Below are 27632 nucleotides of genomic sequence, written 5' to 3'. Positions count from 1 at the left end.
CCCCTCACACCTCTAAAAATCTTGTGTTTCTTTTCCCACTTATAGCAAAATGCGTTGAAATCATCCAGGATTACACGGTACTAGTAGAATGGTCGTCTATTGCTACGAGCTATAATGCATATAATAAATCAAGCAAGTGATTGAAGTCGTCTTCAAGATCAAAGTTTATTTCATCTTCATACGTTCGGGCGTGTTCGGACATCAAACATGCGCCAAGCGAGCTCCCCAAAATTCAACTGTATTGACAGTGCGGGCTCCCCCAAATCCAGCCATATGTGCGGAGAAATGTGGTTATCCATATAATTCGTCATGTTATCTTCAACACGCAGTCCCAACACAAAAATCTCAACCCACGGCACATCTTTCCCTTTTTCTTTCGGACCTCGTTGGAGCCCTCTCCTTTAGTAAACCGGACGACCCCACCTCACCTTTCCCATGGTACCATCTCTCCTTCACACCGCACATGCCCACACACTGCCAAGGAGAAGTCCTCCGCCAAGCGCCCCGCTCCGCCATGACCCCCCCCCCCCCCCCCATTTTCGTGCTAACCGCCACTGCCATCAAAGGGGGAGGAGGCGTGCACTGCACGTGACGCCCACCGAGCTAAGAAGGCATATCCAATTTCTTCTTAGCCATTGCCACGTTGTAACATGTTACAGTTGAATGTCGTACATTACTACGAAACAAAAATATGATGCCTGTTGTTGGGCATGCAACTGATATGCCACCATGTCCGTTATTAACTCTTAAAGCAACCAAGCAATGCATTTACACTTCTATCCTAACCAAAAAATTGTACAACTTGATGAAAAAATGAATCGCTCGCTCATGTAATTTGATGCAAAGCCATCTCTAATAAAAATTCAATTTGCCGCATTTTCTAAAGTAGGGAGATTATTTTGCTCAAACATCTGTAACTAAATTGACCAACCCCAACCCCCATCCTGCTCACTCTCAACCCTCACCCTTATCACAAAATTCGCGTGATGTTATTCACTACAAGCCTATAGCAAAATTTATAGATAGAAAATATTATACTACCTCAAATGCACTTAGTAAAAAGTTAATGATATCCATAATTAATGATACTCTCGTCCAATGCTCGATGATACCTTTTCATAATGAACGTGATCCTCTTGTCCAACATTCTATGATACTTTTCATAATTACATTGACCCTCCCGTCCAAAGAATGATACCCTCCTTAATTAACATGATCCTCCCGTCCAATGCTCGATGACACTTTCCCTAATTAACATGATGCTCTCTTACTACAATGAATGACACTCTTCATAATTAACATCATCCTCCTGTCCAAAGAATGATACTCTTCATAAACTGACACATGTTTTTTATAGAATGAGTGTGATGAGGAAAGAAAAGTACCGATTTGTGGAGGCAAGGAGGCGAATGTATACGATCCTCCTGTCCAACGCTCAGTGATATACTTTTCATAATTAATGTGATCATCTTGGCAAACGCTCGATGATACTTACATAATCATTCCGTACAAGAATTCTACATAATTAACGTGATTCTCCCCTTCAATAAATGATACTCTCCATAAATTAACGCATGTTTATTTTAGGGTACTATTGAAGGAAAGAATAGTATTAATTTGGTTTAGATTATTTCAAGTTAATTGATGGAAGGGGATGGAGACGAGCTCTCCTTCAATAGTACTCCCTCCGACAAAAAGTGTCTACTTTTTTCCCGGAATGTCTCTGCACATGATCTATGAGGGCCGACCTGCACACGACACTGTGATCTCGTGTCTCACTTTTCAAGTACAAATTTGATCCACGGTCGTTAACTTAGGTTCACAGTGTCGTGTGCAGGTGAGATCAAAAATAACCGGCCGTCTAGCACTGCTCCTTTTTTCCAATCGGAAGAAGTAAAAGATTTGGATAAATTGTGAATGCGAGTCTATACACTCCCGTTTTAGAAGTACTCTTTCCGTTCCTACATATAAGTCGTTGCGGGGCTGTAAACTGAACTCCTCCAACGACTTATATTTCAGAACAGAGGTAATAGATGACATTTTAACCATGCGGTTTTCTTTGTTTTTCATGAGACTACGATCCAATGAGATCGTAAGATCGAATTTCCCTAGAGTAACTTCACAAGCCACACGGACAAGGGTTGGTGAAGCCGGCGATCCATGCCTGACGTCCTCCGGCCTTCCACGCAGCGGAGTCAGCGGCCGCCGCCGCTCCAGCTCACACGTGCGCCGCCACCACGTGTCGCCCCGCGCCGAGCACCGCCGCGGTATCTGTAAAGACGCCCTTGTCGCCTCCCGGAATCACCCCACCACCCCGCGCATTTATTCCCCTCCCGTCCTCGCCCCCGCGCCATGCCGTCGCGCCCCTCCTCCCCTCCCACGCCCGCCTCTCCGCCCGTCCGACACCGCCCGTCCCACGCTGGCGCCGCCCCCCTCCGCCGTCGCCGTCGCCGCCACCATGCCGGAGCCTGACGACGAGGGGGCGGGGCAGCAGCAGCAGCCGAAGGGGGGACCCGCGCTCGAGGGCCTCGTGGTGGGGAGCTACTGCCACGACGTGCTCCTCCGGGGCGGCCGCGTCGTGGGCGAGACGCTCGGCGGCGCGGCGGCCTTCGTCTCCAACGTGCTCGACGCCGCGTCGCCCCCGGACGCCTCCTTCGCCGTCGTGTCCAAGGTCGGGCCCGACTTCGCCTACGCCTCCGCGCCGGCGCCCGCGCGGCACCCGCCGCTGCTCTGCCCCGCGCGGCCCACCACCTCCTTCCACGCCCGGTTCTCCGACGCGGCCGCGTCCGCGCACGCGCCCGACAGGCAGCTCAGGCGCGTCCACGCCTGCGATCCGATCTACCCCGAGGACCTCCCCGACCGCCGCTTCGCCTACGGCCTCGCCGTCGGCGTCGCCGGGGAGGTGCTGCCGGAGACGCTCGAGCGGATGATTCGGCTCTGCCGCGCGGTGCTCGTGGACGCGCAGGCGCTGATCCGGGCCTTCGACGCAGAGGGCGACGGCAGCGGCGCTGCCGTCCGCCACGTGGCGCTGGAGGATACGCCGTACGCGCGGCTTCTGCAGCGGGTAGCGTTCCTCAAGGCGTCGTCGGAGGAGGCGCCGTACGTGGGGGTGGAGACGGCGAGACGGTGCTGCTGCGTGATCGTGACGGAGGGGAGGGATGGGTGCCGGCTGTATTGGGACGGCGGGGAGGCACGCGTGGCGCCGTTCCCCGCCGTCCAGGTGGATCCTACAGGTGCCGGAGACAGCTATCTCGCCGGTTTCGCGGCCGGTCTGCTTTGGGGGCTCTCAGCTACGGACGCTGCGCTGCTTGGTAACTTCTTCGGCGCAGCTGCTGTCTCCCAAGTCGGCGTTCCCACCTTCCATCCCAAGATGTTGCAGGTTTGCACTCTTTCGAGACATCAGTGCTCACTTTTTCTGTTCATTAGGAAAGCACCTGGCGGCCGATCAATTAAATGGGATCCAAAATAGTAGCTTTAACAAGCTACATCCTAGAACTTCCTGAAATATATACATGCATTTTCATCAATAGCACTTTGGTGTGGAGCATTAGTTGATTGTTAGCAAGAAACATGTGTGATTGGAGCGGCCTGGTCATCATGGTAACTTCTGGTTCAATCCTGTGATGCTAGAGAAATTTTCTGCAGCATTGTAAGCTGTATATACCTACTTTAAAAGAAAGAGCAGACCAAATTCATCCTTCTGGGTCAACACTGCACAGATGTCAATGAAATGGTACTCTAATAATGTTACTCAAATTAGGAAAATCAATTAGTTGCCATTCAAGTCTTGTGATCTACATTGTTTCCTTCCCCCTATTTGTTACCTTTGGATTTTAACACCTTTCCTAGATCAGGTTGGAGTATTGGGGACTTAGACCTGTTCTTAAGCCTGTTTATCCAAATTGATTAGTTACCAAATTACATATGGTGTGGTCAGTTATGTTCAAACAGCACATGTTTAAGTCAGAAGATAATACCAGAAAGCTGGTGAAAATAAGACAAAGACATATTCAGCCGTGGAGTTCTACAAATCATCCGGCTCGTCCATATCCAGCACACTTGAATCGATGCCAATTGTCAAAAGGGAAATGATTTTGTCCAAAAGGAATCATTGCTAGGTTTTTAGGTTTTGAGATGGTAGCATGCAGATGCCGTGAAGGAATGGATTGCAGAAGTATTACCATGACCATACCTGGGTCAGAGTGATACATGTTGGATATTTTGGTCATCTTGAATGGAGCAAATGGGTTAATTATAAAGCAGGGGAGATACTGAGAAAGTGGCATATTATTGAGATGAAACATGAGTGACGTATCATGGTTCATCTGTTAAAATGGTCTGAATGGAATATCATAGAGTTCCTGGTGCCATAGCATAAAAATGCATTTCAATGAAGAGTGTCTAGTGGAACTATTAGGGAATGAATTGTTAACAGGGTAAATAACACTTCCTCCATTTTTGTATACAAGGTCAATTTGTTGTCCGTATCAAATAATTTTGGTCAACAAAATATGGGTTATATGTCATAAAAAATATACTCCCTCCGTCCCATAATATAAGAACGTTTTTGACACTAGTAGTGTCAAAAACGTTCTTATATTATGGGACGGAGGGAGTATTATCAAAAAGTTCTTCGAAATGTGCATCCAATGCCATAGTACTTTTTATGACATATGACTCACATTTTGTTGGTAAAACTAATGATCGAAGTTAGACTTTAATATATGAAGTGGCCTTGTATTAGTAGATGGAAGGAATATCAAATTCTACAAAAAATCTCAGCCCTGAGTAACCTCATCTAGGAGCAAGGAACCATGAAACCAATCAGAAACTGCCCAGCTCCCAGTGTCTTACTGCTGTCTTGTAAACTTGGTAGAACGTACTAAGTTTGACCAAGCAATAATTTGGTACCACTTTACACTTAGCAATATTTACTCATTTCACAAGGATTAAGGAATATATGATAGATCAGATTCACATATTTGACAGTCAAGTACTGTTGAGGTCCATAGACGGATAAGGGTCATATGCCTCAGATGGCTCAGATACCGTTTGTGACTTAACCAAGATTTTGTGGTTTCAAATTCAGTTGTCCAAATTTACTAAATGTTAACGACCTGTCTTTTGTTTTGATTTGTTGCAGGCTGTCAGACGGATACTCGAGGACAAGGCGATACCACGGTCTAGTCCATGTATAAACGGCGCCACCTTCACCTTCCAGAGATCGATTATGCACGATGAGCTACACGCATCCCTGGAGGAAGCAGCGAGGCTGATGCGCGATCAGTCACCACCAGCAACTGAAAACGGCGATGGTATTCTCTCGGCACAAGAGCCGACTTCACCGCCAAGTGGATGCTGACCTGAAGTTCACTGCGAAATAATGGGAAACTGCCCTCCCAGATTTCACATTGAGATCTGTACAGCCAACAGACGGAATAGATTGGTCCGCCGGAGCTTACGGTCATGAACTGTGTGGAATACGGTTCTACTCAAGACAGCTTCCCATTTGTTAGCATACGGAGAACCATTCTGTAATACTGAGATTGAGCTTGTTACGGCTGGGCTGTACATACCACCCCTTCAAGTTTCCCCTATAATTTTGTAGTTCATGAAATCCAACAAAAGTATTATGGAGACAAATTTACACATGGTTTTAAAGTAAATTTAAACAGTGCTTCCATAGTATTTCTTCTACTCCCTCCGTTCCTAAATACTCCTCCGTCCCAAAATAAGTGTCTTGAGCTTAGTACAAATTTGTATTAGAGCTACTACAAAGTCGAGACACTTGTCTTGGGACGGAGGGAGTCTTTTCAGAGATGAGATTTTAATGTGGATTACATATGGATATATATAGATGCACTTAAGAGCGTAAATTCACTCATTTTGCTCCGTATGCAGACTTTAGTAAAATTTCTTAAAAGAGTTATATTTAGAAACGGAGGGAGTATATCTAAATAGCTAGCCTCCATTAACTATTTTTCTTCAACATGCAAGTATGGCACAACATGCATTAGAAAGGCCACCCCATTACCATATGTCTCTCAACATGCAAGCATGTCACTTCATCATGACATGCATGCAAAAATGACCCAACTCAACATGCAAACATACATGAGAATTTTCATTCTATTATATATTTTCTCCGTCCGAAAATACTTGTTATCAAAATGGATAAAAAGGAATGTATCTAAAACTAATATACGTCTAGATACATCCCCTTTTATTGATTTTGATGACAAGTATCTCCGGACGGAGTATATCACAAACATTTAACAACTAGTATATAGTAATCAAACATAATAAATTATATATATATTAGTTTCAGTTTTTATATTATTACTTTAAATATTCATGTTTCATACAGCGAATCACATTGAAATATGTTGACATTCCTGAAACAATGTGCGGGCTATCATCTAGTTTGTCTGATGAGGGGATGCGGAGTATCTGCTCCAAGCTATCAAAAATGCCATTCTAGAAAGTCATGGCAAACAAAATGATGCTTTAAAATGCTAGTTTTGGAAGGATTTTGGACTGCTAATTGTTTTTTTTTTGCCATGGCTTACACGAATATCATTTTGCACTAAAATTTGTCTGCCAAAAAAGATCTAGATTTTATATTTTTTTGATATTTTTTATTTTACCTTTCATTAGGGAGCATTAATTTTGGAGCAGAATAGGACTTTTCTAATGGTTGCTTTACAACCCAAATTTATCTATGGGCGAATTAGGGTTGTACACATGGATATCCACGGCAACCCTGAGTAAAACTGCCTCACCGTCAGAAAAACCTAGATCGTCTACAACTGCTTCCTTCTCTCTCGTCGCCGCTAGAGTGCGCCGCCGAGCAAAGCCCACGTGGCATTGATAAGGAAAACCTAGATCATCTATGACGTTGGTCATTGTGAATGGTGTTCTAGAGCAAGCTTTCTCGGTGATTGACCCTCCGACGAGAAAGATGGCTCCCATCTCCTCTCCTTCCCCTCCCCTGAGCTCCCCCCTTCTCCTCTCTTGCGCTCTCCTCCGCCCGGCATCCGCGGCTTGCCCTCGGATCTGTGCTCCCCCGTGCCTCTCCCCCGTCTCTGGCGCCGTTCGCTCCGCTCTCCGCTGCCCCCTCTTCTTCCCTTGGCCCCCTCACTCGCCCTGTTGGAAATATGCCCTAGAGGCAATAATAAAAGGATTATTATTATGTTTCCTTGTTCATGATAATTGTCTTTTATTCATGCTTTAATTGTATTATCCGGAAATCGTAATACACGTGTGAATACATAGACCACAACATGTCCCTAGTGAGCCTCTAGTTGACTAGCTCGTTAATCAACAGATAGTCATGGTTTCCTGACTATGGACATTGGATGTCTTTGATAACGGGATCACATCATTAGGAGAATGATGTGATGGACAAGACCCAATCCTAAGCATAGCACAAGATCGTGTAGTTCGTTTTGCTAGAGCTTTTCCAATGTCAAGTATCTTTTCCTTATACCATGAGATCGTGTAACTCCCGGATACCGTAGGAGTGCTTTGGGTGTACCAAACGTCACAACGTAACTGGGTGACTATAAAGGTATACTACGGGTATCTCTGAAAGTGTCTGTTGGGTTGACACGGATCGGGACTGGGATTTGTCACTCAGTATGACAGAGAGGTATCACTGGGCCCACTCGGTAATGCATCATCATAATGAGCTCAAAGTGACCAAGTGTTTGGTCACGTGATCATGAATTACGGTACGAGTAAAGTGACTTGCCGGTAACGAGATTGAACAAGGTATTGGGATGCCGACGATCGAATCTCGGGCAAGTAAAATACCGATTTACAAAGGGAATTGTATACGGGGTTGCTTGAAACCTCGACATCGTGGTTCATCCAATGAGATCATCGAGGAACATGTGCGAGCCAACATGGGTATCCAGATCCCGCTGTTGGTTATTGACCGAAGAGCGGTCTTGGTCATGTCTGCGTGTCTCCCGAACCCGTAGGGTCTACACACTTAAGGTTCGGTGACGCTAGGGTTGTAAAGATATTAGTATGCAGCAAACCGAAAGTTGTTCGGAGTCTCAGATGAGATCCCGGACGTCACGAGGAGTTCCGGAATGGTCCGGAGGTAAAGAATTATATATGGGAAGTCGAGTTTCGGCCATCGGGAAAGTTTTGGGGTTCACCGATATTGTACCGGGACCACCGAAAGGATTCCGGGGGTCCACTGGGTGGGGCCACCTATCCTGGAGGGCCCCATGAGCTGAAGTGGGAGGGGAACCAGCCCCTGGTGGGCTAGTGCGCCCCCCCTGAGCCCCCCTCTGTGCCTAGGGTTGGGAACCCTAGGGGAGGGGGCGCCTCCACTTGCCTTGGGGGGCAAGTTTCCCCCCTTGGCCGCCGCCCCCCTAGGAGATCCCATCTCCTAGGGCCGGAGCCCCCCTGGGGTCCCTATATAAAGAGGGGGGATGGGAGGGCAGCCGGAACCTGACACCTGGCGCCTCCCTTCCCCCCTTGCTACACCTCTCCCTCCCGTAGTCGCTTGGCGAAGCCCTGCCGGATCCCTGCTGCATCCACCACCACGCCGTCGTGCTGCTGGATCTTCATCAACCTCTCCTTCCCCCTTGCTGGATCAAGAAGGAGGAGACGTCACGCTGACCGTACGTGTGTTGAACGCGGAGGTGCCGTCCGTTCGGCGCTAGGATCTCCGATGATTTGGATCACGACGAGTACGACTCCCTCAACCCCGTCCTCTTGAACGCTTCCGCTCGGGATCTACAAGGGTATGTAGATGCACTCCTCTCTCTCATTGCTAGATGAACTCATAGATTGATCTTGGTGAATGTAGAATTTTTTTTATTTTATGCAATGTTCCCCAACAGTGGTATCAGAGCTAGGTCTATGCGTAGTTCTCTAATGCACGAGTAGAACACAAATCTGTTGTGGGCGTAGATGTTGTCAACTTACTTGCCACTACTAGTCATATTTTGCTTCAGCGGTATTGTGGGATGAAGCGGCCCGGACCGACCTTACACGTACGCTTATGTGAGACAGGTTCCACCGACTGACATGCACTAGTTGCATAAGGTGGCTAGCGGGTGTCTGTTTCTCCCACTTTAGTTGGAGCGGATTCGATGAAAAGGGTCCTTATGAAGGGTAAATAGAAGTTGAAAAATCACGTGGTGGTTATTCGTAGGTAAGAAAACATTCTTGCTAGAACCCTATTGCAGCCACGTAAAAGGTGCAACAACAATTAGAGGACGTCTAACTTGTTTTTGCAGCAATTGCTTTGTGATGTGATATGGCCAAAAGTTGTGATGAATGATATATTGTGATGTATGAGATCATGTTCTTGTAATAGGAATCACGACTTGCATGTCGATGAGTATGACAACCGGCAGGAGCCATAGGAGTTGTCTTAATTATTGTATGACCTGCGTGTCAATGATTTAACGCCATGTAATTACTTTACTTTATTGCTAAAACGTTAGCCATAGTAGTAGAAGTAATAGTTGGCGAGCAACTTCATGGAGACACGATGATGGAGATCATGGTGTCATGCCGGTGACGAAGATGATCATGGAGCCCCGAAGATGGAGATCAAAGGAGCTATATGATATTGGCCATATCATGTCACTACTATTTAATTGCATGTGATGTTTATTATTTTTATGCATCTTGTTTACTTAGAACGACGGTAGTAAATAAGATGATCCCTTATAATAATTTCAAGAAAGTGTTCCCCCTAACTGTGCGCCGTTGCTAAAGTTCGTCGTTTCGAAGCACCACGTGCTGATCGGGTGTGATAGATTCCTACGTTCACATACAATGGGTGTAAGACAGTTTTACACATGCAAAACACTTAGGTTAACTTGACGAGCCTAGCATGTACAGACATGGCCTCGGAACACAGAGACCGAAAGGTCGAACATGAGTCGTATGGAAGATACGATCAACATGGAGATGTTCACCGATGATGACTAGTCCGTCTCACGTGATGATCGGACACGGCCTAGTCGACTCGGATCATGTAACACTTAGATGACTAGAGGGATGTCAAATCTGAGTGGGAGTTCATTAAATAATTCGATTAGATGAACTTAATTATCATGAACTTAGTCTAAAATCTTTCCAAAAATGTCTTGTAGATCAAATGGCCAACGCTCATGTCAACATGAACTTCAACACGTTCCTAGAGAAAACCAAGCTGAAAGATGATGGCAGCAACTATACGGACTGGGTCCAGAACCTGAGGATCATCCTCATAGCTGCCAAGAAAGCATATGTCCTAGAAGGACCGCTAGGTGAAGCACCCATCCCAGAGAACCAAGACGTTATGACCGCTTGGCAGTCATGTGCTGATGATTACTCCCTCGTTCAATGCGGCATGCTTTACAGCTTAGAACCGGGGCTCCAAAAGCGTTTTGAGAAACACGGAGCATATGAGATGTTCGAGGAGTTGAAAATGGTTTTTCAAGCTCACGCCCGGGTCGAGAGATATGAAATCTCCGACAAGTTCTATAGTTGTAAGATGGAGGAAAATAGTTCTGTCAGTGAGCACATACTAAAAATGTCTGGGTTGCACAACCGCCTGTCCCAGCTGGACATTAACCTCCCGGACGAGGCGGTCATTGAAAAAATCCTTCAGTCGCTCCCACCGAGCAACAAGAGCTTTGTGATGAACTAGAACATGCAGGGGATGGTGAAAACTATTCCTGAAGTATTTTGAATGCTGAAGTCAGCAGAGGTAGAAATCAAGAAAGAACATCAAGTGTTGATGGTCAATAAAACCACTAAGTTCAAGAAGGGCAAGGGTAAGAAGAACTTCAAGAAGGACGGCAAGGATGTTGCCGCGCCCGGTAAGCTAGTTGCCGGGAAGAAGTCAAAGAATGGACCCAAGCCTGAGACTGAGTGCTTTTATTGCAAAGGGAAGGGTCACTGGAAGCGGAACTGCCCCAAATACTTAGCGGACAAGAAGGCCGGCAACACTAAAGGTATATGTGATATACATGTAATTGATGTGTACCTTACCAGTACTCGTAGTAACTCCTGGGTATTTGATACCGGTGCCGTTGCTCATATTTGTAACTCGCAGCAGGAGCTGCAGAATAAGCGGAGACTGGCGAAGGACGAGGTGACGATGCGCGTCGGGAATGGTTCCAAGGTTGATGTGATCGCCGTCGGCACGCTACCTCTACATTTACCCACAGGATTAGTTTTAAACCTTAATAATTGTTATTTAGTGCCAAGTTTGAGCATGAACATTGTATTTGGATCTCGTTTAATACGAGATGGCTACTCATTTAAATCCGAGAATAATGGTTGTTCTATTTATATGAGAGATATGTTTTATGGTCATGCCCCGATGGTCAATGGTTTATTCTTAATGAATCTCGAACGTAATGTTACACATATTCATAGTGTGAATACCAAAAGATGTAAAGTTGATAACGATAGTCCCACATACTTGTGGCACTGCCGCCTTGGTCACATTGGTGTCAAGCGCATGAAGAAACTCCATGCTGATGGACTTTTAGAGTCTCTCGATTATGAATCATTTGAAACATGCGAACCATGCCTCATGGGCAAAATGACCAAGACTCCGTTCTCCAGAACAATGGAGCGAGCAACCAACTTATTGGAAATTATACATACTGGTGTGTGTGGTCCAATGAGCGTTGAGGCTCGCGGAGGATATCGTTATGTTCTCACTCTCACTGATGACTTAAGTAGATATGGGTATGTCTACTTGATGAAACACAAGTCTAAGACCTTTGAAAAGTTCAAGGAATTTCAGAATGAAGTAGAGAATCAACATGACCGAAAGATAAAATTCTTACGATCAGATCGTGGAGGAGAATATTTAAGTCACGAATTTGGTACGCACTTAAGAAAATGTGGAATCGTTTCACAACTCACGCCGCATGGAACACCTCAGCGTAATGGTGTGTCCAAACGTCGTAATCGCACTCTATTGGATATGGTGCGATCTATGATGTCTCTTACCGATTTACCGCTATCATTTTGGGGATACGCTCGAGAGACAGCTACATTCACTTTAAATAAGGCTCCCTCTAAATCCGTTGAGACGACACCGTATGAATTATAGTTTAGGAAGAAACCTAAGCTGTCGTTTCTAAAAGTTTGGGGATGTGATGCTCATGTCAAGAAACTTCAACCTGAAAAGCTCGAACCCAAATCGGAAAAATGCGTCTTCATAGGATACCCTAAGGAAATGATTGGGTATACCTTCTACCTTAGATCCGAAGGCAAGATCTTTGTTGCCAAGAACAGATCCTTTCTGGAAAAAGAGTTTCTCTCGAAAGGAGTAAGTGGGAGGAAAGTAGAACTCGAGGAAGTACTACCTCTTGAACCGGAAAGTAGTGCAGCTTAGGAAAATGTTCCTGTGGTGCCTACACCGACTCGAGAGGAAATTAATGATGATGATCAAGGTACTTCGGATCAAGTTACTACTGAACTTCGTAGGTCCACAAGGACACGTTCCACACCAAAGTGGTATGGCAACCCTGTCCTGGAAATCATGTTGTTAGACAATGGTGAACTTTCGAAATATGAAGAAGCGATGGCAGGCCCAGATTCCAACAAATGGCTTGAAGCCATGCAATCCGAGACAGAATCCATGTATGAAAACAAAGTATGGACTTTGACAGACTTGCCCGATGATCAGCGAGCGATAGAAAACAAATGGATCTTTAAGAAGAAGACGGACACGGATGGTAATGTCACCATCTATAAAGCTCGACTTGTCACTAAGGGTTATCGACAAGTTCAAGGGGTTGACTACGACAAGACTTTCTCTCCCGTAGCAAAGCTGAAGGCCGTCCGAATCATGTTAGCAATTGCCGCATACTATGATTATGAGATATGGCAGATGGACGTCAAAACGGCATTCCTTAACGGCTATCTTAAGGAAGAACTGTATATGATGCAGCCAGAAGGTTTTGTCGATCCTAAGAATGCTAACAAGGTATGCAAGCTCCAGCGATGCATTTATGGGCTGGTGCAAGCATCTCAGAGTTGGAACATTCACTTTGATGAGATGATCAAAGCGTTTGGGTTTATGCAGACTTATGGAGAAGCCTGTGTTTACAAGAAAGTGAGTGGGAGCTCTGTAGCATTTATCATATTATATGTAGATGACATACTTTTGATGGGAAATGATACAGAATTCTTGGACAGCATTAAGGCCTACTTGAATAAGTGTTTTTCAATGAAGGACCTTGGAGAAGCTGCTTACATATTAGGCATCAAGATCTATAGGGATAGATCGAGACGCCACATAGGTCTTTCACAAAGCACATACCTTGATAAGATATTGAAGAAGTTCAATATGGATCAGTCCAAGAAAGGGTTCTTGCCTGTATTGCAAGGTGTGAGATTGAGCTCGGCTCAATGCCCGACCACGGCAGAAGATAAAGAAGAGATGAGTGTCATCCCCTATGCCTCAGCAATAGGATCTATTATGTATGCCATGCTGTGTACCAGACCTGATGTAAACCTTGCCGTAAGTTTGGTAGGAAGGTACCAAAGTAATCCCGGCAAGGAACACTGGACAGCGGTCAAGAATATCCTTAAGTACCTGAAAAGGACAAAGGACATGTTTCTCGTTTATGGAGGTGACGAAGAGCTCGTCGTAAAGGGTTACGTCGATGCTAGCTTCGACACAGATCTGGATGACTCTAAGTCACAAACCGGATACGTGTATATGTTGAATCGTGGAGCAGTAAGCTGGTGCAGTTGCAAGCAGAGCGTCGTGGCGGGATCTACATGTGAAGCGGAATACATGGCAGCCTCGGAGGCAGCGCATGAAGCAATATGGATGAAGGAGTTCATCACCGACCTAGGAGTCATACCCAATGCGTCGGGGCCGATCACTCTCTTCTGTGACAACACTGGAGCTATTGCCCTTACCAAGGAGCCTAGGTTTCACAAGAAGACCAGGCACATCAAGCGTCGTTTCAACTCCATCCGTGAAAATGTTCAAGATGGAGACATAGATATTTGCAAAGTACATACGGATCTGAATGTCGCAGATCCGTTGACTAAACCTCTTCCGCGAGCAAAACATGATCAACACCAGAACTCTATGGGTGTTCGATTCATCACAATGTAACTAGATTATTGACTCTAGTGCAAGTGGGAGACTGTTGGAAATATGCCCTAGAGGCAATAATAAAAGGATTATTATTATATTTCCTTGTTCATGATAATTGTCTTTTATCATGCTTTAATTGTATTATCAGGAAATCGTAATACACGTGTGAATACATAGACCACAACATGTCCCTAGTGAGCCTCTAGTTGACTAGCTCGTTGATCAACAGATAGTCATGGTTTCCTCACTATGGACATTGGATGTCTTTGATAACGGGATCACATCATTAGGAGAATGATGTGATGGACAAGACCCAATCCTAAGCATAGCACAAGATCATGTAGTTCGTTTTGCTAGAGCTTTTCCAATGTCAAGTATCTTTTCCTTAGACCATGAGATCGTGTAACTCCCGGATACCGTAGGAGTGCTTTGGGTGTACCAAACGTCACAACATAACTGGGTGACTATAAAGGTATATTACGGGTATCTCCGAAAGTGTCTGTTGGGTTGACACGGATCGAGACTGGGATTTGTCACTCCGTATGACGGAGAGGTATCACTGGGCCCACTCGGTAATGCATCATCATAATGAGCTCAAAGTGACCAAGTGTTTGGTCACGGGATCATGCATTATGGTACGAGTAAAGTGACTTGCCGGTAACGAGATTGAACAAGGTATTGGGATACCGACGATCGAATCTCGGGCAAGTAAAATATCGATTGACAAAGGGAATTGTATACGGGGTTGCTTGAAACCTCGACATCTTGGTTCATCCGATGAGATCATTGAGGAGCATGTGGGAGCCAACATGGGTATCCATATCCCGCTGTTGGTTATTGACCGGAGAGCGGTCTCGGTCATGTCTGCGTGTCTCCCGAACCCGTAGGGTCTACACACTTAAGGTTCGGTGACGCTAGGGTTGTAAAGATATTAGTATGCAGCAAACTGAAAGTTGTTCGGAGTCCCGGATGAGATCCCGAACGTCACGAGGAGTTCCGGAATGGTCCGGAGGTAAAGTATTATATATGGGAAGTAGAGTTTCGGCCATCGGGAAAGTTTCGGGGTTCACCGTTATTGTACCGGGACCACCGGAAGGGTCCCGGGGGTCCATCGGGTGGGGCCACCTATCCAGAAGGGCCCCATGGGCTGAATTGGGAGGGGAACCAGCCCCTGGTGGGCTGGTGCGCCCCCCTGGGCCCCCCTTTATGCCTAGGGTTGGGAACCCTAGGGGAGGGGGCGCCTCCACTTGCCTTGGGGGGCAAGTTTCCCCCCTTGGCCGCCGCCCCTCCTAGGAGATCCCATCTCCTAGGGCCGGCACCCCCTAGGGTCCCTATATAAAGAGGGGGGTGGGAGGGTAGCCGGAACCTGACACCTGGCGCCTCCCTTCCCCCCTTGCTACACCTCTCCATCCCGTAGTCGCTTGGCGAAGCCCTGCCAGATCCCTGCTGCATCCACCACCACGCCGTCGTGCTGCTGGATCTTCATCAACCTCTCCTTCCCCCTTGCTGGATCTAGAAGGAGGAGACATCACGCTGACCGTACGTGTGTTGAACGCGGAGGTGCCGTCCATTTGGCGCTAGGATCTCCTGTTATTTGGATCACGACGAGTATGACTCCCTCAACCCCGTTCTCTTGAATGCTTCCGCTCGGGATCTACAAGGGTATGTAGATGCACTCCTCTCTCTCGTTGCTAGATGAACTCATAGATTGATCTTGGTGAACGTAGGAAATTTTTTATTTTATGCAACGTTACCCAACACCCCTTCTTCCTGTGGATCAGGATCTGGCAACAAGTTTTGGGCTCTATCGTCGGATGGGGGCAAAGATTCTGACTCTGATTCTGACCTCCCTCCTCCTGCTCTGGTCCCCTCTCCTGCCTTGGTGTTGCCGCTATGTTTGGTGTCGTCGGGGCGGTCTAGGAAGTTTGCCCCAGGCGGGCGCGGCCAGCCGGCCTGTTCGAATGCGGTGGCCGGGTCTGGCTAGTTCCAGGTGCGGTGTGGCCATCGGCGGGGTCGTTCGGGGATGGCCCCCTCGCCTGTCCGCGCCATCCTTGGGTCTGTTGCGTCGTGTGCTGCTGGTTCGGCCTGCTCGCCCCTTTCCTCTCCGTCCTCGCTGCCGGAGGGCCGGCAGGGCTGGGTGCCGCTGCCGACGGCGGCGGTTGCTCCTTCTTCTCCTGGAACCCTAGATCGAGACCCTGGTCCTGGCCAGGAGGCTGGTGGGCCCCCTGCACCATCCTTTCTGCCCCTTCCTGGGCCTTCCCGCCCAATTGGGCCGCCTTTGCTTTCGTCTTCGTGTGACTTTGCCCCCTTATCCATTATGGGCCCTGGTCCTCTCTTGGCCCAATCGTTTCCTTCCCCTGTGTCAAGCCCAGCCCATGTGGCCCCTCCTGGCATGGCTAGCTCTGGCTATTTATGGGTACACAAGGGTGCGCCCCCCCCCATTCCTAGGGTTTCCTGCTTCTCTTTCTGATCTGCGCCGCTCTCGTTTGCACATCCCCACCTATCGCAGATCTCTTCCCCCTCCTCTTATCCCCCTCTCCTTCGCGGTCGTGATCGCCATGGATCGTTCGCGTGGGTCCTCGAGCAAGGCCATTTCGGGCCAGAAGCAGCGGCGGGAGGGTTCTGGCGATGGGGAGGCGGATCTGGAGCTCGAGGTGTCCCTCCGCTCAAAGCTTGAGGCTGAGCAGGTGGCTCGGTTGCAAGTGGCCCGCGATCGTGAGGCCTGGGCGGTGGGGGCCGAGTGGCTTCAGAGGGACGAGCACGCTCGGTCGGTAGTGGCGTCGGCGGTGGCTTCTGGGTCGGAGGCCCCTGGATCGGGTGGATCTGGGGCTGACCCCTGGGAAGACGTGGCGACTGCTGGCAGGGCTGGCCCTGTTGCTCCTCCTCCTCCTCCTCCTCCTCCTCCTCCTCCACGCGGCCCTCTTCCTCTGCCTTGCGGTGGCGGCCGGCCTGCTGGTGCCTCGTCGGGGCCCGGCGGCCCCCAGATGGGTCGCGGGGACGCTGGATCCTGCTCTTTCGGTCATCGCTCTTCAGTCTTTGGTCGTGGCTCCTCCTCCGCTGCCTTGGGCGATGGGATCCTGCCCCCTCCTCCTACTCCGTCGACTCGTCCGCCCCCTCCACTTTCCCAACCACCAAACCCTAACCTCGCGTGCTTCGCGTGCCATCAACCTGGCCACTTTTAATGCCGCTGTCTCAACCCACCCTTCTGTCTGATCTGTAGAGAATATGGCCATCTCACGGTTGATTGTCAAAACCGCCGCAAGCCTGCTGCTTTCAAGCTTTTCGGGCAAGGTCTCCCTGGCTGTTCCTTTTTTGCGCTCGACGGCGAGATCCCTCAGGTGGTGGTGGCCCCTGCGCTCTCTAATGCTGCTATCATTTCCATCAAAGACCACAAAATATCCTCCCAGACCCTCCTGGATGAACTCAAACTTTGGGATATGGAGGCTGGGACTGGCAGATTAGGAAGATCTCTGATTTCGACTTTGATGTGGTCTTCCCCTCCAAGAGAAGTCTCAAGATGATTTCCTCTTGCTCTAGCTTTACCTTACCTCTCAATCAACTTGTGGTGTCTGTCAAGGCTGCGTCCAATGGTGTTAAAGCTATCCCTTCTCTCTCGGAAACCTGGGTCCTCACCGATGATATTCCACCCTCTCTGTGATCTGTTGATTTTTTCATGGCCTATGGGGTTCTGGTCGGCAAGCCCATCATGGTGGACACGGAGTCTCTGTCTGTCCTTGGCCCTGTCCGTCTCAAGATATGGGCGGTGGATCCCCTATGCATTCATGGGTCAGTTGATGTTTTCCCCTCGTCTGACGGGTTTAGGCTGCGGGTTCGTGTGGAGTGTGGCGCCAACCTGTAGGATCAAAAGTATGTCTAGAGGGGGGGTGATTAGACTACTTGACCAAATAAAAACTTAGCCTTTTCCCAATTTTAATTCTTGGCAGGTTTTAGCAACTTTAGCACAAGTCAAGCAATCAACCTACACATTCAATTCTAGAGTATAGCAGCGGAATTTAACACATTGCATATGAAGGTAAAGGGGAGGAGTTTGAGGAGGCAAACTCAATTGGAGACACGGAGATTTTTGAGCCGTGGTTCCGATAGGTGGTGCTATCGTACATCCATGTTGATGGAGACTTCAACCAACGAAGGTTAATGGTTGCGTGAGTCCATGGAGGGCTCCACCCATGAAGGGTCCACGAAGAAGCAACCTTGTCTATCCCACCATGGCCGTCACCCACGAAGGACTTGCCTCACTAGGGGTAGATCTTCACGAAGTAGGTGATCTCCTTGCCCGTACAAACTCCTTGGTTCAACTCCACAATCTTGTTGGAGGCTCCCAAGTGACACCTAGCCAATCTAGGAGACACCACTCTCCAAGAAGTAACAAATGGTGTGTTGGTGATGAACTCCTTGCTCTTGTGCTTCAAATGATAGTCTCCCCAACACTCAACTCTCTCTCACAGGATATGGATTTGGTGGAAAGAAGATTTGAGTGGAAAGCAACTTGGGGAAGGCTAGAGATCAAGATTCATATGGTAGGATTGGAATATCTTGACCTCAACACAAGTGTAGGTGGTTCTTTCTCAGAAAATATAAGTTGGAAGTGTAGGCATGTTCTGATGGCTCTCTCCATGAATGAAGAGGGGGTGGAGGGGTATATATATCCTCCACACAAACTCTAACCATCACACACAACTTAGCAATCTCGGTGGGACCGAATTGAGAAACTCGGTCAGACCGATTCAGTAAATCTAGTGACCGTTAGGATTTCAGTGGGACCGACATGCAACTGGGTAGGACCGATATGGTTAGGGTTAGGGCATAACGTAATATCGGTGAGACCGATTACACAAACTTGGTGAGACCGATTTTGGTAATAAGCTAACCAGAGAGTTGGTCAGATAAACTTGGTGGGACCGATTCGCTCATCTCGGTGGGACTGAAACATTAGGAAAGGGAAACAGAGAGTTTACATTGCAATCTCGGTGGGACCGAAACGCTACGAAGGGAAACATAGAGATTACAATCCCATCTCGGTGAGACCGAGATCCCTATCGATGAGACTGATTTGCCTAGGGTTTGTGGCAGTGGCTATGACATCTGGACTCAGTGGCGCCGGATAGAAAGAATCGGTGGGGCCGAGTTTGACTTTTGGTTTAGGTCATATGTGGATGTGAGAAAGTAGTTGAGGGCTTTGGAGCATATCACTAAGCATTTTGAGCAAGAACCTCATTAAGCAACACCTCATCCCTCCTTGATAGTATTGGCTTTTCCTATAGACTCAATGTGATCTTGGATCACTAAAATAGAAAATATAGAGTCTTGAGCTTTGAGCTTGAGCCAATCCTTTTGTCCTTAGCATTTTGAGGGGTCCACTTTTCTCATCCATGCCATGCCAATCATTGAGCTCTCCTGAAATAATTATCTTGGAATAACATTAGCTCAATGAGCTATATGTTGTTAGGAATTACCAAAACCACCTAGGGATAGTTGCACTTTCATTCTCCCCCTTTTTGGTAATTGATGACAACATATAGATCAAAGCTTTGACAAATGATAATAAGATTGAAAAATGTTGTCGCTTTGAGAAGTATCTGAAAAGCAAGAGCTCCCCCTAAATTTGTGAATAGTTTAAGATTTGCTTTGGACTGCAAATGCACAATGAGTTAGGATCATGGGTTACTCTTCCTTGTCACATACATCTTGGTGGAGCGCTCAAAATGATAATAATTAAATACATGCACTCATCACCAAGAAAAGTGAATGATCATATGGGGATATAAGAGATAATATCATCCAATCAAGCAATAATGTAGTATAGCATATGATCAAACACATGATCATCCAAGTATCACACAAAGGCATAGAGTATCTCAAACGAGCAAACAAATAAAGTTCAACCACCAAAAACAAGAGAGAACAAAAGCAACACTCTCTCTCGAAGCCTATGATCTATACATTTTCTCCCCCTTTGGCAACAAGTTAGCAAAAAATTCATAAAAAATGCATAGTGCTAAAACGACTCTCAGGCTTGGTCTTGATGAGGTGGTGTAGAAATGACTCCAATGATGAAGGAATCAGTTGAGGTTGATGGAGCTGGTGGAGTGGCTACTGGAGCCGGTGGCACTGAAGCTGTTGCTGGTGCAGATGAAGTTGCTCTGGTGTCTGTAACTGGCACTGCAGTAGATCTCTGACCTCTTGGCACTCTAGCAAATGCTTCTGTGGTAAACTTGCCCTTCTTCTCCTCCACTTCTTCCTGTAGTTGCTCAACAACTGACTGTATCTCAGTGACCTTCACATCTAAATCATAGAACTTCTGCTCTATGATTCTCTCCAAGCTCTCCTGGTTTTGTGTCAGGGTGGCCAAACCCTTCTCAATCCTTAGAGTGGAGGCAATGAAGTAGCCAAGCTGATCTTGCTTGCTCTTCAGGAAATACTAAGATGCCTCATCAATAGTTGGCATCTTTGCGTCCTTCTCAGTCCTTGCTTTCTCCTTCTTTTCTTGTGCTTGCACATATGATGGTTCATTCTCATCCATCACTACAGTGTTGTCCTCAAAGTCTGGGTAGATGGGCAGGTGTTCCTTGTCCAAGAGATAAGTTTCAGTTCCCATCTTGGAGTTGATAAGCTCCTGAATCTGTGGGGCATACCCACAACTCCTCTTCTGATCAGCAGCAGTCCTCTTGATAGTTTCTACAATTAGGCTCATGACTTTGAACTTTTGAGGCACATCAAATATGTGAAGTAGGTTAATTGCATGGCCTCTGATCATCTTGTGATCACCTGACTTTGGCAACAGTGTGTGCCTTAGGATCCAATTGATTGTTGGCAATCCTGACAACAGATAATGTACTGATCCAAACTTATGTGTCTCAAGTGCAGCATCTGGGATCTCTCTGTACATATGTGCCATGGAGTTGTGATCCTTCTTCTTCTTGGCATAGACATCCATGTCATCCTCATTCCCCTTAGGAGCATTGATCAATTTTTCCCATTCTTCAACTGATGATTGGTACCTAGTACCTTCAGACATCCAGACAATCCTTCCATCTGGGTAGAAATGAGCTGTGGAGTAGAACTGCATAATAAGCTCATCATTCCACTTTGTGAGCTTCTGCCCAACAAAGTTCTCTACCCCACAAGACTTGAAACTATCATAAACTCTAGGATAGTGCTCTTCATTGTTTCTGATGTACTTCCAGTCCACCCATCTCATATCATAGACTATAGGCTTCTTGTCAAGCAGCACTGTCTCATAGAAATCTTGTTGTTCCTTTGTATGGAACCTGTGGTCCACAACAGTCCTTCTCTTGACAGCAAGGGATCTGTCAATCTCCACTGTCTAAGTCCTGCATCCTTCATGAGCTTCATGTCCTCAGCTACTGGATGAGCATCATTGTGATCTGGAATTTTGGGCTTCAACTTCCTCAAGACATGTGACTCATCATCTTCTTCTTCTTCTATAGCAGCTTCAGGCACTGGGGCCTTGTTCTTCTCTGCAGCAGGAATACTCCTGGTGTTCCTCTTGGGTGCAGCTGCCTTGGGAGCTTCTTTGGGCTTTGATGGAGCAGCCACTGATCGTATAACATCTCCCATAAGCTTTTGAGATTTAAGTGCTAGTGCAGCAACCTCTTCCTCTTCTTCCATCATAGAGGGTTTTCCAACTACTCTGGCCATAGTCTTTTTAGCTCTTTCTTTCCTTTTCTTCTCAGCCACTACTTGCTCTTTGGGTTCAGATCCCAAACTCTCTTGAGTTGTTCCTCTGACCTTCAACATAGGAGTCCTCTTGGCTGGAACTTTCCTGTTCATACTAGGCTTAATGGCAGCAGATGTGCCATATTCCTTCTTCATCACCTTCCTAGATGTGGCCTCATCCTCATCTGCCACATATTCCTCATCTTCAGAATCTGAGGTTCTCTTCTTTCTGGCCTTGGTGGCTGCCTTTGGCAAGTTGCTGGGTGTGCTCCTGCTACCCTCATCTGAGGTACTGGAGGGACAAGTGCCCTCACTCAAGTGAACTCGCTCTTCAGCTCTGTTCTGACTGTCACTTTGATCTGACATAGTGCAAACTCTGACAGCAGACCCTGTGAATAGATATAGATGAGATAGAGGGGATGAGCATCACAAAGCACAGAAGTTTTTGCAAAAGAATGAGTCAAAAACTTAGTTTTAGTTTTCCACAGAAAGCATTTCGGATCTACCGATTTGTAAACTTGGTGATACCGAAGCAGCTTTTGGAACCTAAACTAGTGAACTCGGTCAGACCGAGTCACAGTTCGGTGGCACCAAGACTGCTAGGGTTTCACAAAGTTCTGAACTCGGTCACACCAATTTGCAATTCTCGGTCAGACCGGGAATCACATGTGCAATGGCCTAAGCCAAATCGGTGGAACCGATTTCTACAACTCGGTTGGTCCGAGATGATTTCGACAGAAACCTAACCCTAAGTTCAATCAAAACTAATCTATTTCGCTGGATAGGATGATCTCAATCGTGGCAAGATACAAGGCAAAACAATGTGCTAGGAATCGGAGTGAGATTAGCACAAGGATCAAGTACATACCCTAAGTGCGGCGGTGGACTTCCTATGGCGGCAACGGCGGAGACGATTCCCGTTGATGGCAGCGGAGACCAGCGGTGGGAGGCGGCTGGCGATGAGGAGGACGATCCGGAGACCCAGGGAGGCAGAGCAGGCTGAGCACGGGCAAAGGGATTCGGAGAAATTTCCAAATTTTGGCCCGGGGGTATATATAGCCTGACCCTGTCGGTGTGACCGAGTGGAACGACTCGGTGGCACCGAGATGCATAACTGCAAGCAGTTGCTGCAACTCGGTGTGACCGAAAAGTTCAAATCGGTTGCACCGAGATTGAAAACCTAGATCAACTAAGTGTGACACCCCAAAAATTTGGCCTTGTTTTAATGATTTAAAATTTTTCCAAGAATTAAAAACTTTGGATTTCTGAGCTCCATTTTGATTTTTAAATCATTTCCTTCCCTGTCATGATGAGTTTTTCCCAAAGAGAAAACTTTTCAAATATGTTTTTGGACTTGTTTAACCTCTCAAGAAAAAACCTTCCTTTTATCGGTATAACTAATTAACTAATTTAATTGCTTGATCTTTATTTTCTTGAAAATGGATTTTCAAGGTTAAATGGCCATATTTGAACTACAACCATTTGATAGATTCACTTAAAATTCCCACAAAAATTTGGAGATGTCAAGTGATGTTTTTAAATCACTTTTATGCAAAAATATATTTCATTCATGAAATATTTTGAGCCCTACACTCAATTTTTCTTCTCTGGTCCAGAGTGCATTTTGCACTGCAACCCATTTAAATATTTCTTTAAAACTTCTACCAAAATTAGGGAAGGTCAGTAGGAGCATATTATTCCACTTTGTGCAAAAAACCTAGGGTTGTTCTTTGAAAATTTTGAGTGAATCAACCTCTTTTCCATTCTGGTCCAATTTGAGGATTTGTACAGCAACCACCATTTTAGTTGCTCCTATATCCATGATTACTTTTTCTACTGGTAGTCCCCCTTGCCAAACCCTTAAGTCCAGGAGAGTGGACCCATTGGATGATTCTAAGTGCTTGCAACAATGCCATTTGCTTTCTGTCCAGAATTGAAGTTTTGTTAAACTTACACTAGCAAGTTTCTGCTTTTGGCCAACTAACCCCACCACCCTCTTGTACATCTGAAGAGACTTCCATCTGGAGTTTTTGACCACTCCAAGACCCGCCTAAGTGCCCTTAGCATTTTGTCAAACACCCTACGGGCATGATCTGTTTTGACATGAGTTTTGGCATTGCACTGTGAACCTGATCTCCTGACCAAACCAGCTTGTCCACTGATCCCCTTGCGAGCCCAAACCTAGACCTGCTAACTCCCAGCCTCAACCAAGCGCTCTGGAGTGCCATGGCATTTCGCCGAGCATCTGGTGTGCGTGTGCTGGGCGCGCCCAGAGCGCGCATATTGCAGCCGCGCACACGAGCCGCCGCGTCGCCCCCCTGTCTTGGCCCACACTGCAGAACCTTGCCACGCACTCCCTGCCTCACCACAACACGCCAGCCCGCCCTGGCGCCCTACAGCGCCACCGCCAGAGCACTTTTGGCGGCACGCCGGCGTCGGCAGTGCGCCTCTGCCACGGGCAGCGCCGCCCAAGCCTCGCCCGCTCGCCACCTGGGCCCTGGAGCAGTGCGAGCTCATCCGCAAGCGTGTCTGCTAGCCCTCGTCGCCGCCACGTCGCCCTAGCTACAGAGAGGCGGTTCGCCGGAGAGCTTATCCACGACCGCCGCGGAACCGCCTTTCCACGCTATAAAAGGGGATCCCGAGCCCCTCTGAGCACGCACGCAACCTCAGGCTACCCCCGTGGAACCCCCATAGCCCGCAATCGCCAGGGAAACGCCGCCTTCTTCATCTCCGGCAACTCCTGCCGCCGCCGCGAAGCTCGCTGCCGGCAGCTCCCTCCGTCCCCACCGGCCTGGCAACCACCGGGATGACCGCACTGGAGTGGCGCATCCATCCCCGCCCTTGGGGCCCCGCGAGGAGCCGCCAGTCGCCGGCGACGATCGCCGGAGCTCCGCCTCCGCTCGGGACAGAGGAAGGAGAGGGAGAGAGAGACTAGTCAAACCTGACTAGTGGGCCCCGTGGACCCACTGTCAGTGACCCACTCCGTCGCCACGCGTGTTTAAGTGAAGACGTAATCCACCCAGTACGTTTTCCCCGCTCCGAAAGCGTATTTCTATCTAAAACGTTTTCTTTTCTGTTTTATTTTAAAAACAGATTTGACCAAATCTTTGACTGGCTATAACTTTTTAAATATAACTCCAAATGAGTTGATTCTTTTTCCTACCTTCCTCAAATTTGGTCTAGTTTATTTTAAGATTTAATTGAAAAAATTTCAAACAACTTTTTTGTACTGTTTTTGAAATGTGTGTTAATTCAAATATATTTTAAATAGGATTTTTGAAGAGAGGAGAAATATTTCAAGTTTTGGAGTGCACCCTGCCTTTCCACACATTGAAGGCAAGCATTCTGAATCCCGGCATAATATTTTTGGTGTGATCGTTGATACATTATAACACCACCGCATTTCGAAGGACTTGTTATTTCATGTGATATGATCATATGCATGGGTGCATGTTATTAATTTCCATGCTGTTGGAAATGGACACACTTGTGATGATAATCACCCTCATGTGCCTTGCATGCATACCGGCAGGGACCCGGGAAAACCTCTGCCTTGGGTAGGCATGAGTTTGTCGCCGGTCTCCGTCGGGATGGTTATGTCTGGTATGGCATGGCAAGGTGATATGAGCGGTGACTCTGTTGAATGAAATATATTCGTTATACTAAACATGCAGGGAACACTTAAACCTCTTGAGTCGACCGTAGATCGAGTCTTGTGCCAGTAACCCCCATACTTGTTTCGTACTACCACTCGTCTCTACAGCAAGTAGAGTACGGTTCAGTAAGTTGTCAACCTCTTTCTAACACACACCGTATAGAGAGGCCATGGTGGAAGATACCGGTTGTAGCTGGTAGGCAGGCCACCTGGTCCGGGGGCATGGGTGTTTCCGGTTGGGACCGAGAGGGGAGGCCACCCCTTAGAGCGCGCGATATAAATTTGATCCCATGCTACGCGAGGTTGTAGCCTCCCCACTTAGAGTTTGCTTAACAGGTGTCGTGGGTGATTCCAGACATGTGTGAGATAAGCTGGTGTGTGCAAGTTAGGTGGTTTTCAACAAAAAGACCGTAGACGGAATTAGTCCCGATGGACTAAAGAAATCCGTTACTCGTGGGTAAAGAGTACACCCTCTGCAGAGATTAAACCTATTCGAATAGCCGTGTCCATGGTTAAGGATTACAATCTGGGATGGGTCAGGTATCGGTCTTAGTGTCGGTCTTCGGAGGTGAAACGGTTAACCAGAAATGGAATTACTACTCGTGACTTGTGATAACTATGATTATTATTATTGTTGACTACCGTGATATTATTGTTATTATCGAGTATCTCTGGGATGGTTCTACCTCCGGGATATTCATTATGATTGTTTATTTTAAAGCCCTTTATGTGGTGTCGCTCAGACGCCCGACTGTGGCATTTCTTTTAAAGCCCTTTATGTGGTGTCGCTCAGACGCCCGGCTGTGGCATTTCTTTTAAAGCCCTTTATGTGGTGTCGCTTAGACGCCCGGCTGTGGCATTTCTTTTAAAGACCTTTATGTGGTGTCGCTCAGACGCCCGACTGTGGCATTTCTTTTAAAGCCATTTATGTGGTGTCGCTTAGACGCCCGACTGTGGCATTTCTTTTAAAGCCCTTTATGTGGTGTCGCTCAGACGCCCGACTGTGCCATTTCTTTTAAAGCCCTTTATGTGGTGTCGCTCAGACGCCCGACTGTGGCATTTCTTTTAAAGCCCTTTATGTGGTGTCGCTCAGACGCCCGACTGTGGCATTTCTTTTAAAGCCCTTTATGTGGTGTCGCTCAGACGCCCGACTGTGGCATTTCTTTTAAAGCCCTTTATGTGGTGTCGCTAAGACGCCCGACTGTGGCATTGCTTGTTATTTGTTTCATAAATTTTAATACTACCATGTTATTGCATTTTTATAAATAACTTGCTTGCACGCATCAGAGTTTCTTTTATCTTTTGTGACTGACGTCATGAGCATAAAATATTTTTAGCACATCATTGTTATATTATACTTGTGTTCATGATGTTTGCGAGTACATTCAAAGTACTCACTGGCTTGTCCCTGGCTATTGTCTCGGCCAGATTTTCTTGCTCGGAGAGGAGCGACGCGATGCCAGCCCCGGAACCCACACAATGGAGATAGCAGCCTCGCGAAGATAGGAGTTAACCTGGTCAGCTGTTCCCGTGGGAAATGGAGTCCATAGACACTGATGATCCACAAACCGCTTCCGCCATCAACCACTAGAAACCATTTGTTGTACCCACAGGCCAGAATGGTCTTGTACTACATATGTTGTATTCTGCTTGGAATTTCTGTATCAAGTTGGAGCCTCATCAGCTAACAGTAATCCTGGGGCTGATGAGCACGACGGTCTTTTCTGGAAATTTATGCCCGGAAAACCGGTCGTGGCACTAAGTGATCTCGGTATGACCGAAATGGATGAATCGGTCAGACCGAAACACACAAAGAAGTTTTCGAAGTTTAAGTCTATGACGAATCAGGGACTCCAAGTGCTCCTCACACAGAGTGGTTCGAATCCGACTTGATCAAACTCTGTGATATAGCATGAATAGAGTTTGAGACAAGAATAGCATAGATATCTAGAGAAGGTTCTTAGGCATTCTTGTCCATCCACTTGATAAAAGAAAAAGAAGCCAAACAAGCAAAACAACAAGTGGATGTCCTCGAATGAGTAAAATATGCAAATGACATGCTCACACAATAAAATGGCAGATAAAATATGTGACAAAGCATGCACAACCAATTCTAGCATCTATCAAGCAATTGGCGATGACTAGGTCATCTATATATGAGTATATTGACTTAGGAGTCAAATG

The 27632-nt window shown here is 47.1% G+C and overlaps 1 protein-coding gene across 1 annotated transcript; it reads left to right on the top strand.

Annotated features, from left to right (window-relative positions):
• Positions 1-2063: 2063 nt before the first annotated feature.
• On the top strand, positions 2064-5697 carry LOC123091045 (inositol 3-kinase). The gene is made up of 2 exons (XM_044512436.1): positions 2064-3379; positions 5144-5697. Exons 1-2 carry the CDS (start codon positions 2069-2071, stop codon positions 5360-5362), a joined length of 1530 nt encoding a protein of 509 aa, XP_044368371.1. The 5' UTR covers positions 2064-2068; the 3' UTR covers positions 5363-5697.
• The last annotated feature ends 21935 nt before the right edge of the window (positions 5698-27632 follow it).

Source organism: Triticum aestivum, chromosome 4B, assembly GCF_018294505.1.
Source record: "Triticum aestivum cultivar Chinese Spring chromosome 4B, IWGSC CS RefSeq v2.1, whole genome shotgun sequence".
In the NCBI taxonomy this organism is placed as follows: domain Eukaryota; kingdom Viridiplantae; phylum Streptophyta; class Magnoliopsida; order Poales; family Poaceae; genus Triticum; species Triticum aestivum.
The sequence above is the reverse complement of the archived record's forward strand: the minus strand, read 5'-3'. Positions and strand labels throughout refer to the sequence as shown.

What these genes read in the sequence shown, in the direction of transcription:
- LOC123091045 (XM_044512436.1), top strand. Translation starts at nt 2,069, where the DNA reads ATGAGACTACGATCCAATGAGATCGTAAGATCGAATTTCCCTAGAGTA. An exon ending in TCCATCCCAAGATGTTGCAG is followed by an intron (nt 3,380 to 5,143) that starts GTTTGCACTCTT and finishes GATTTGTTGCAG; the next exon opens with GCTGTCAGACGGATACTCGA.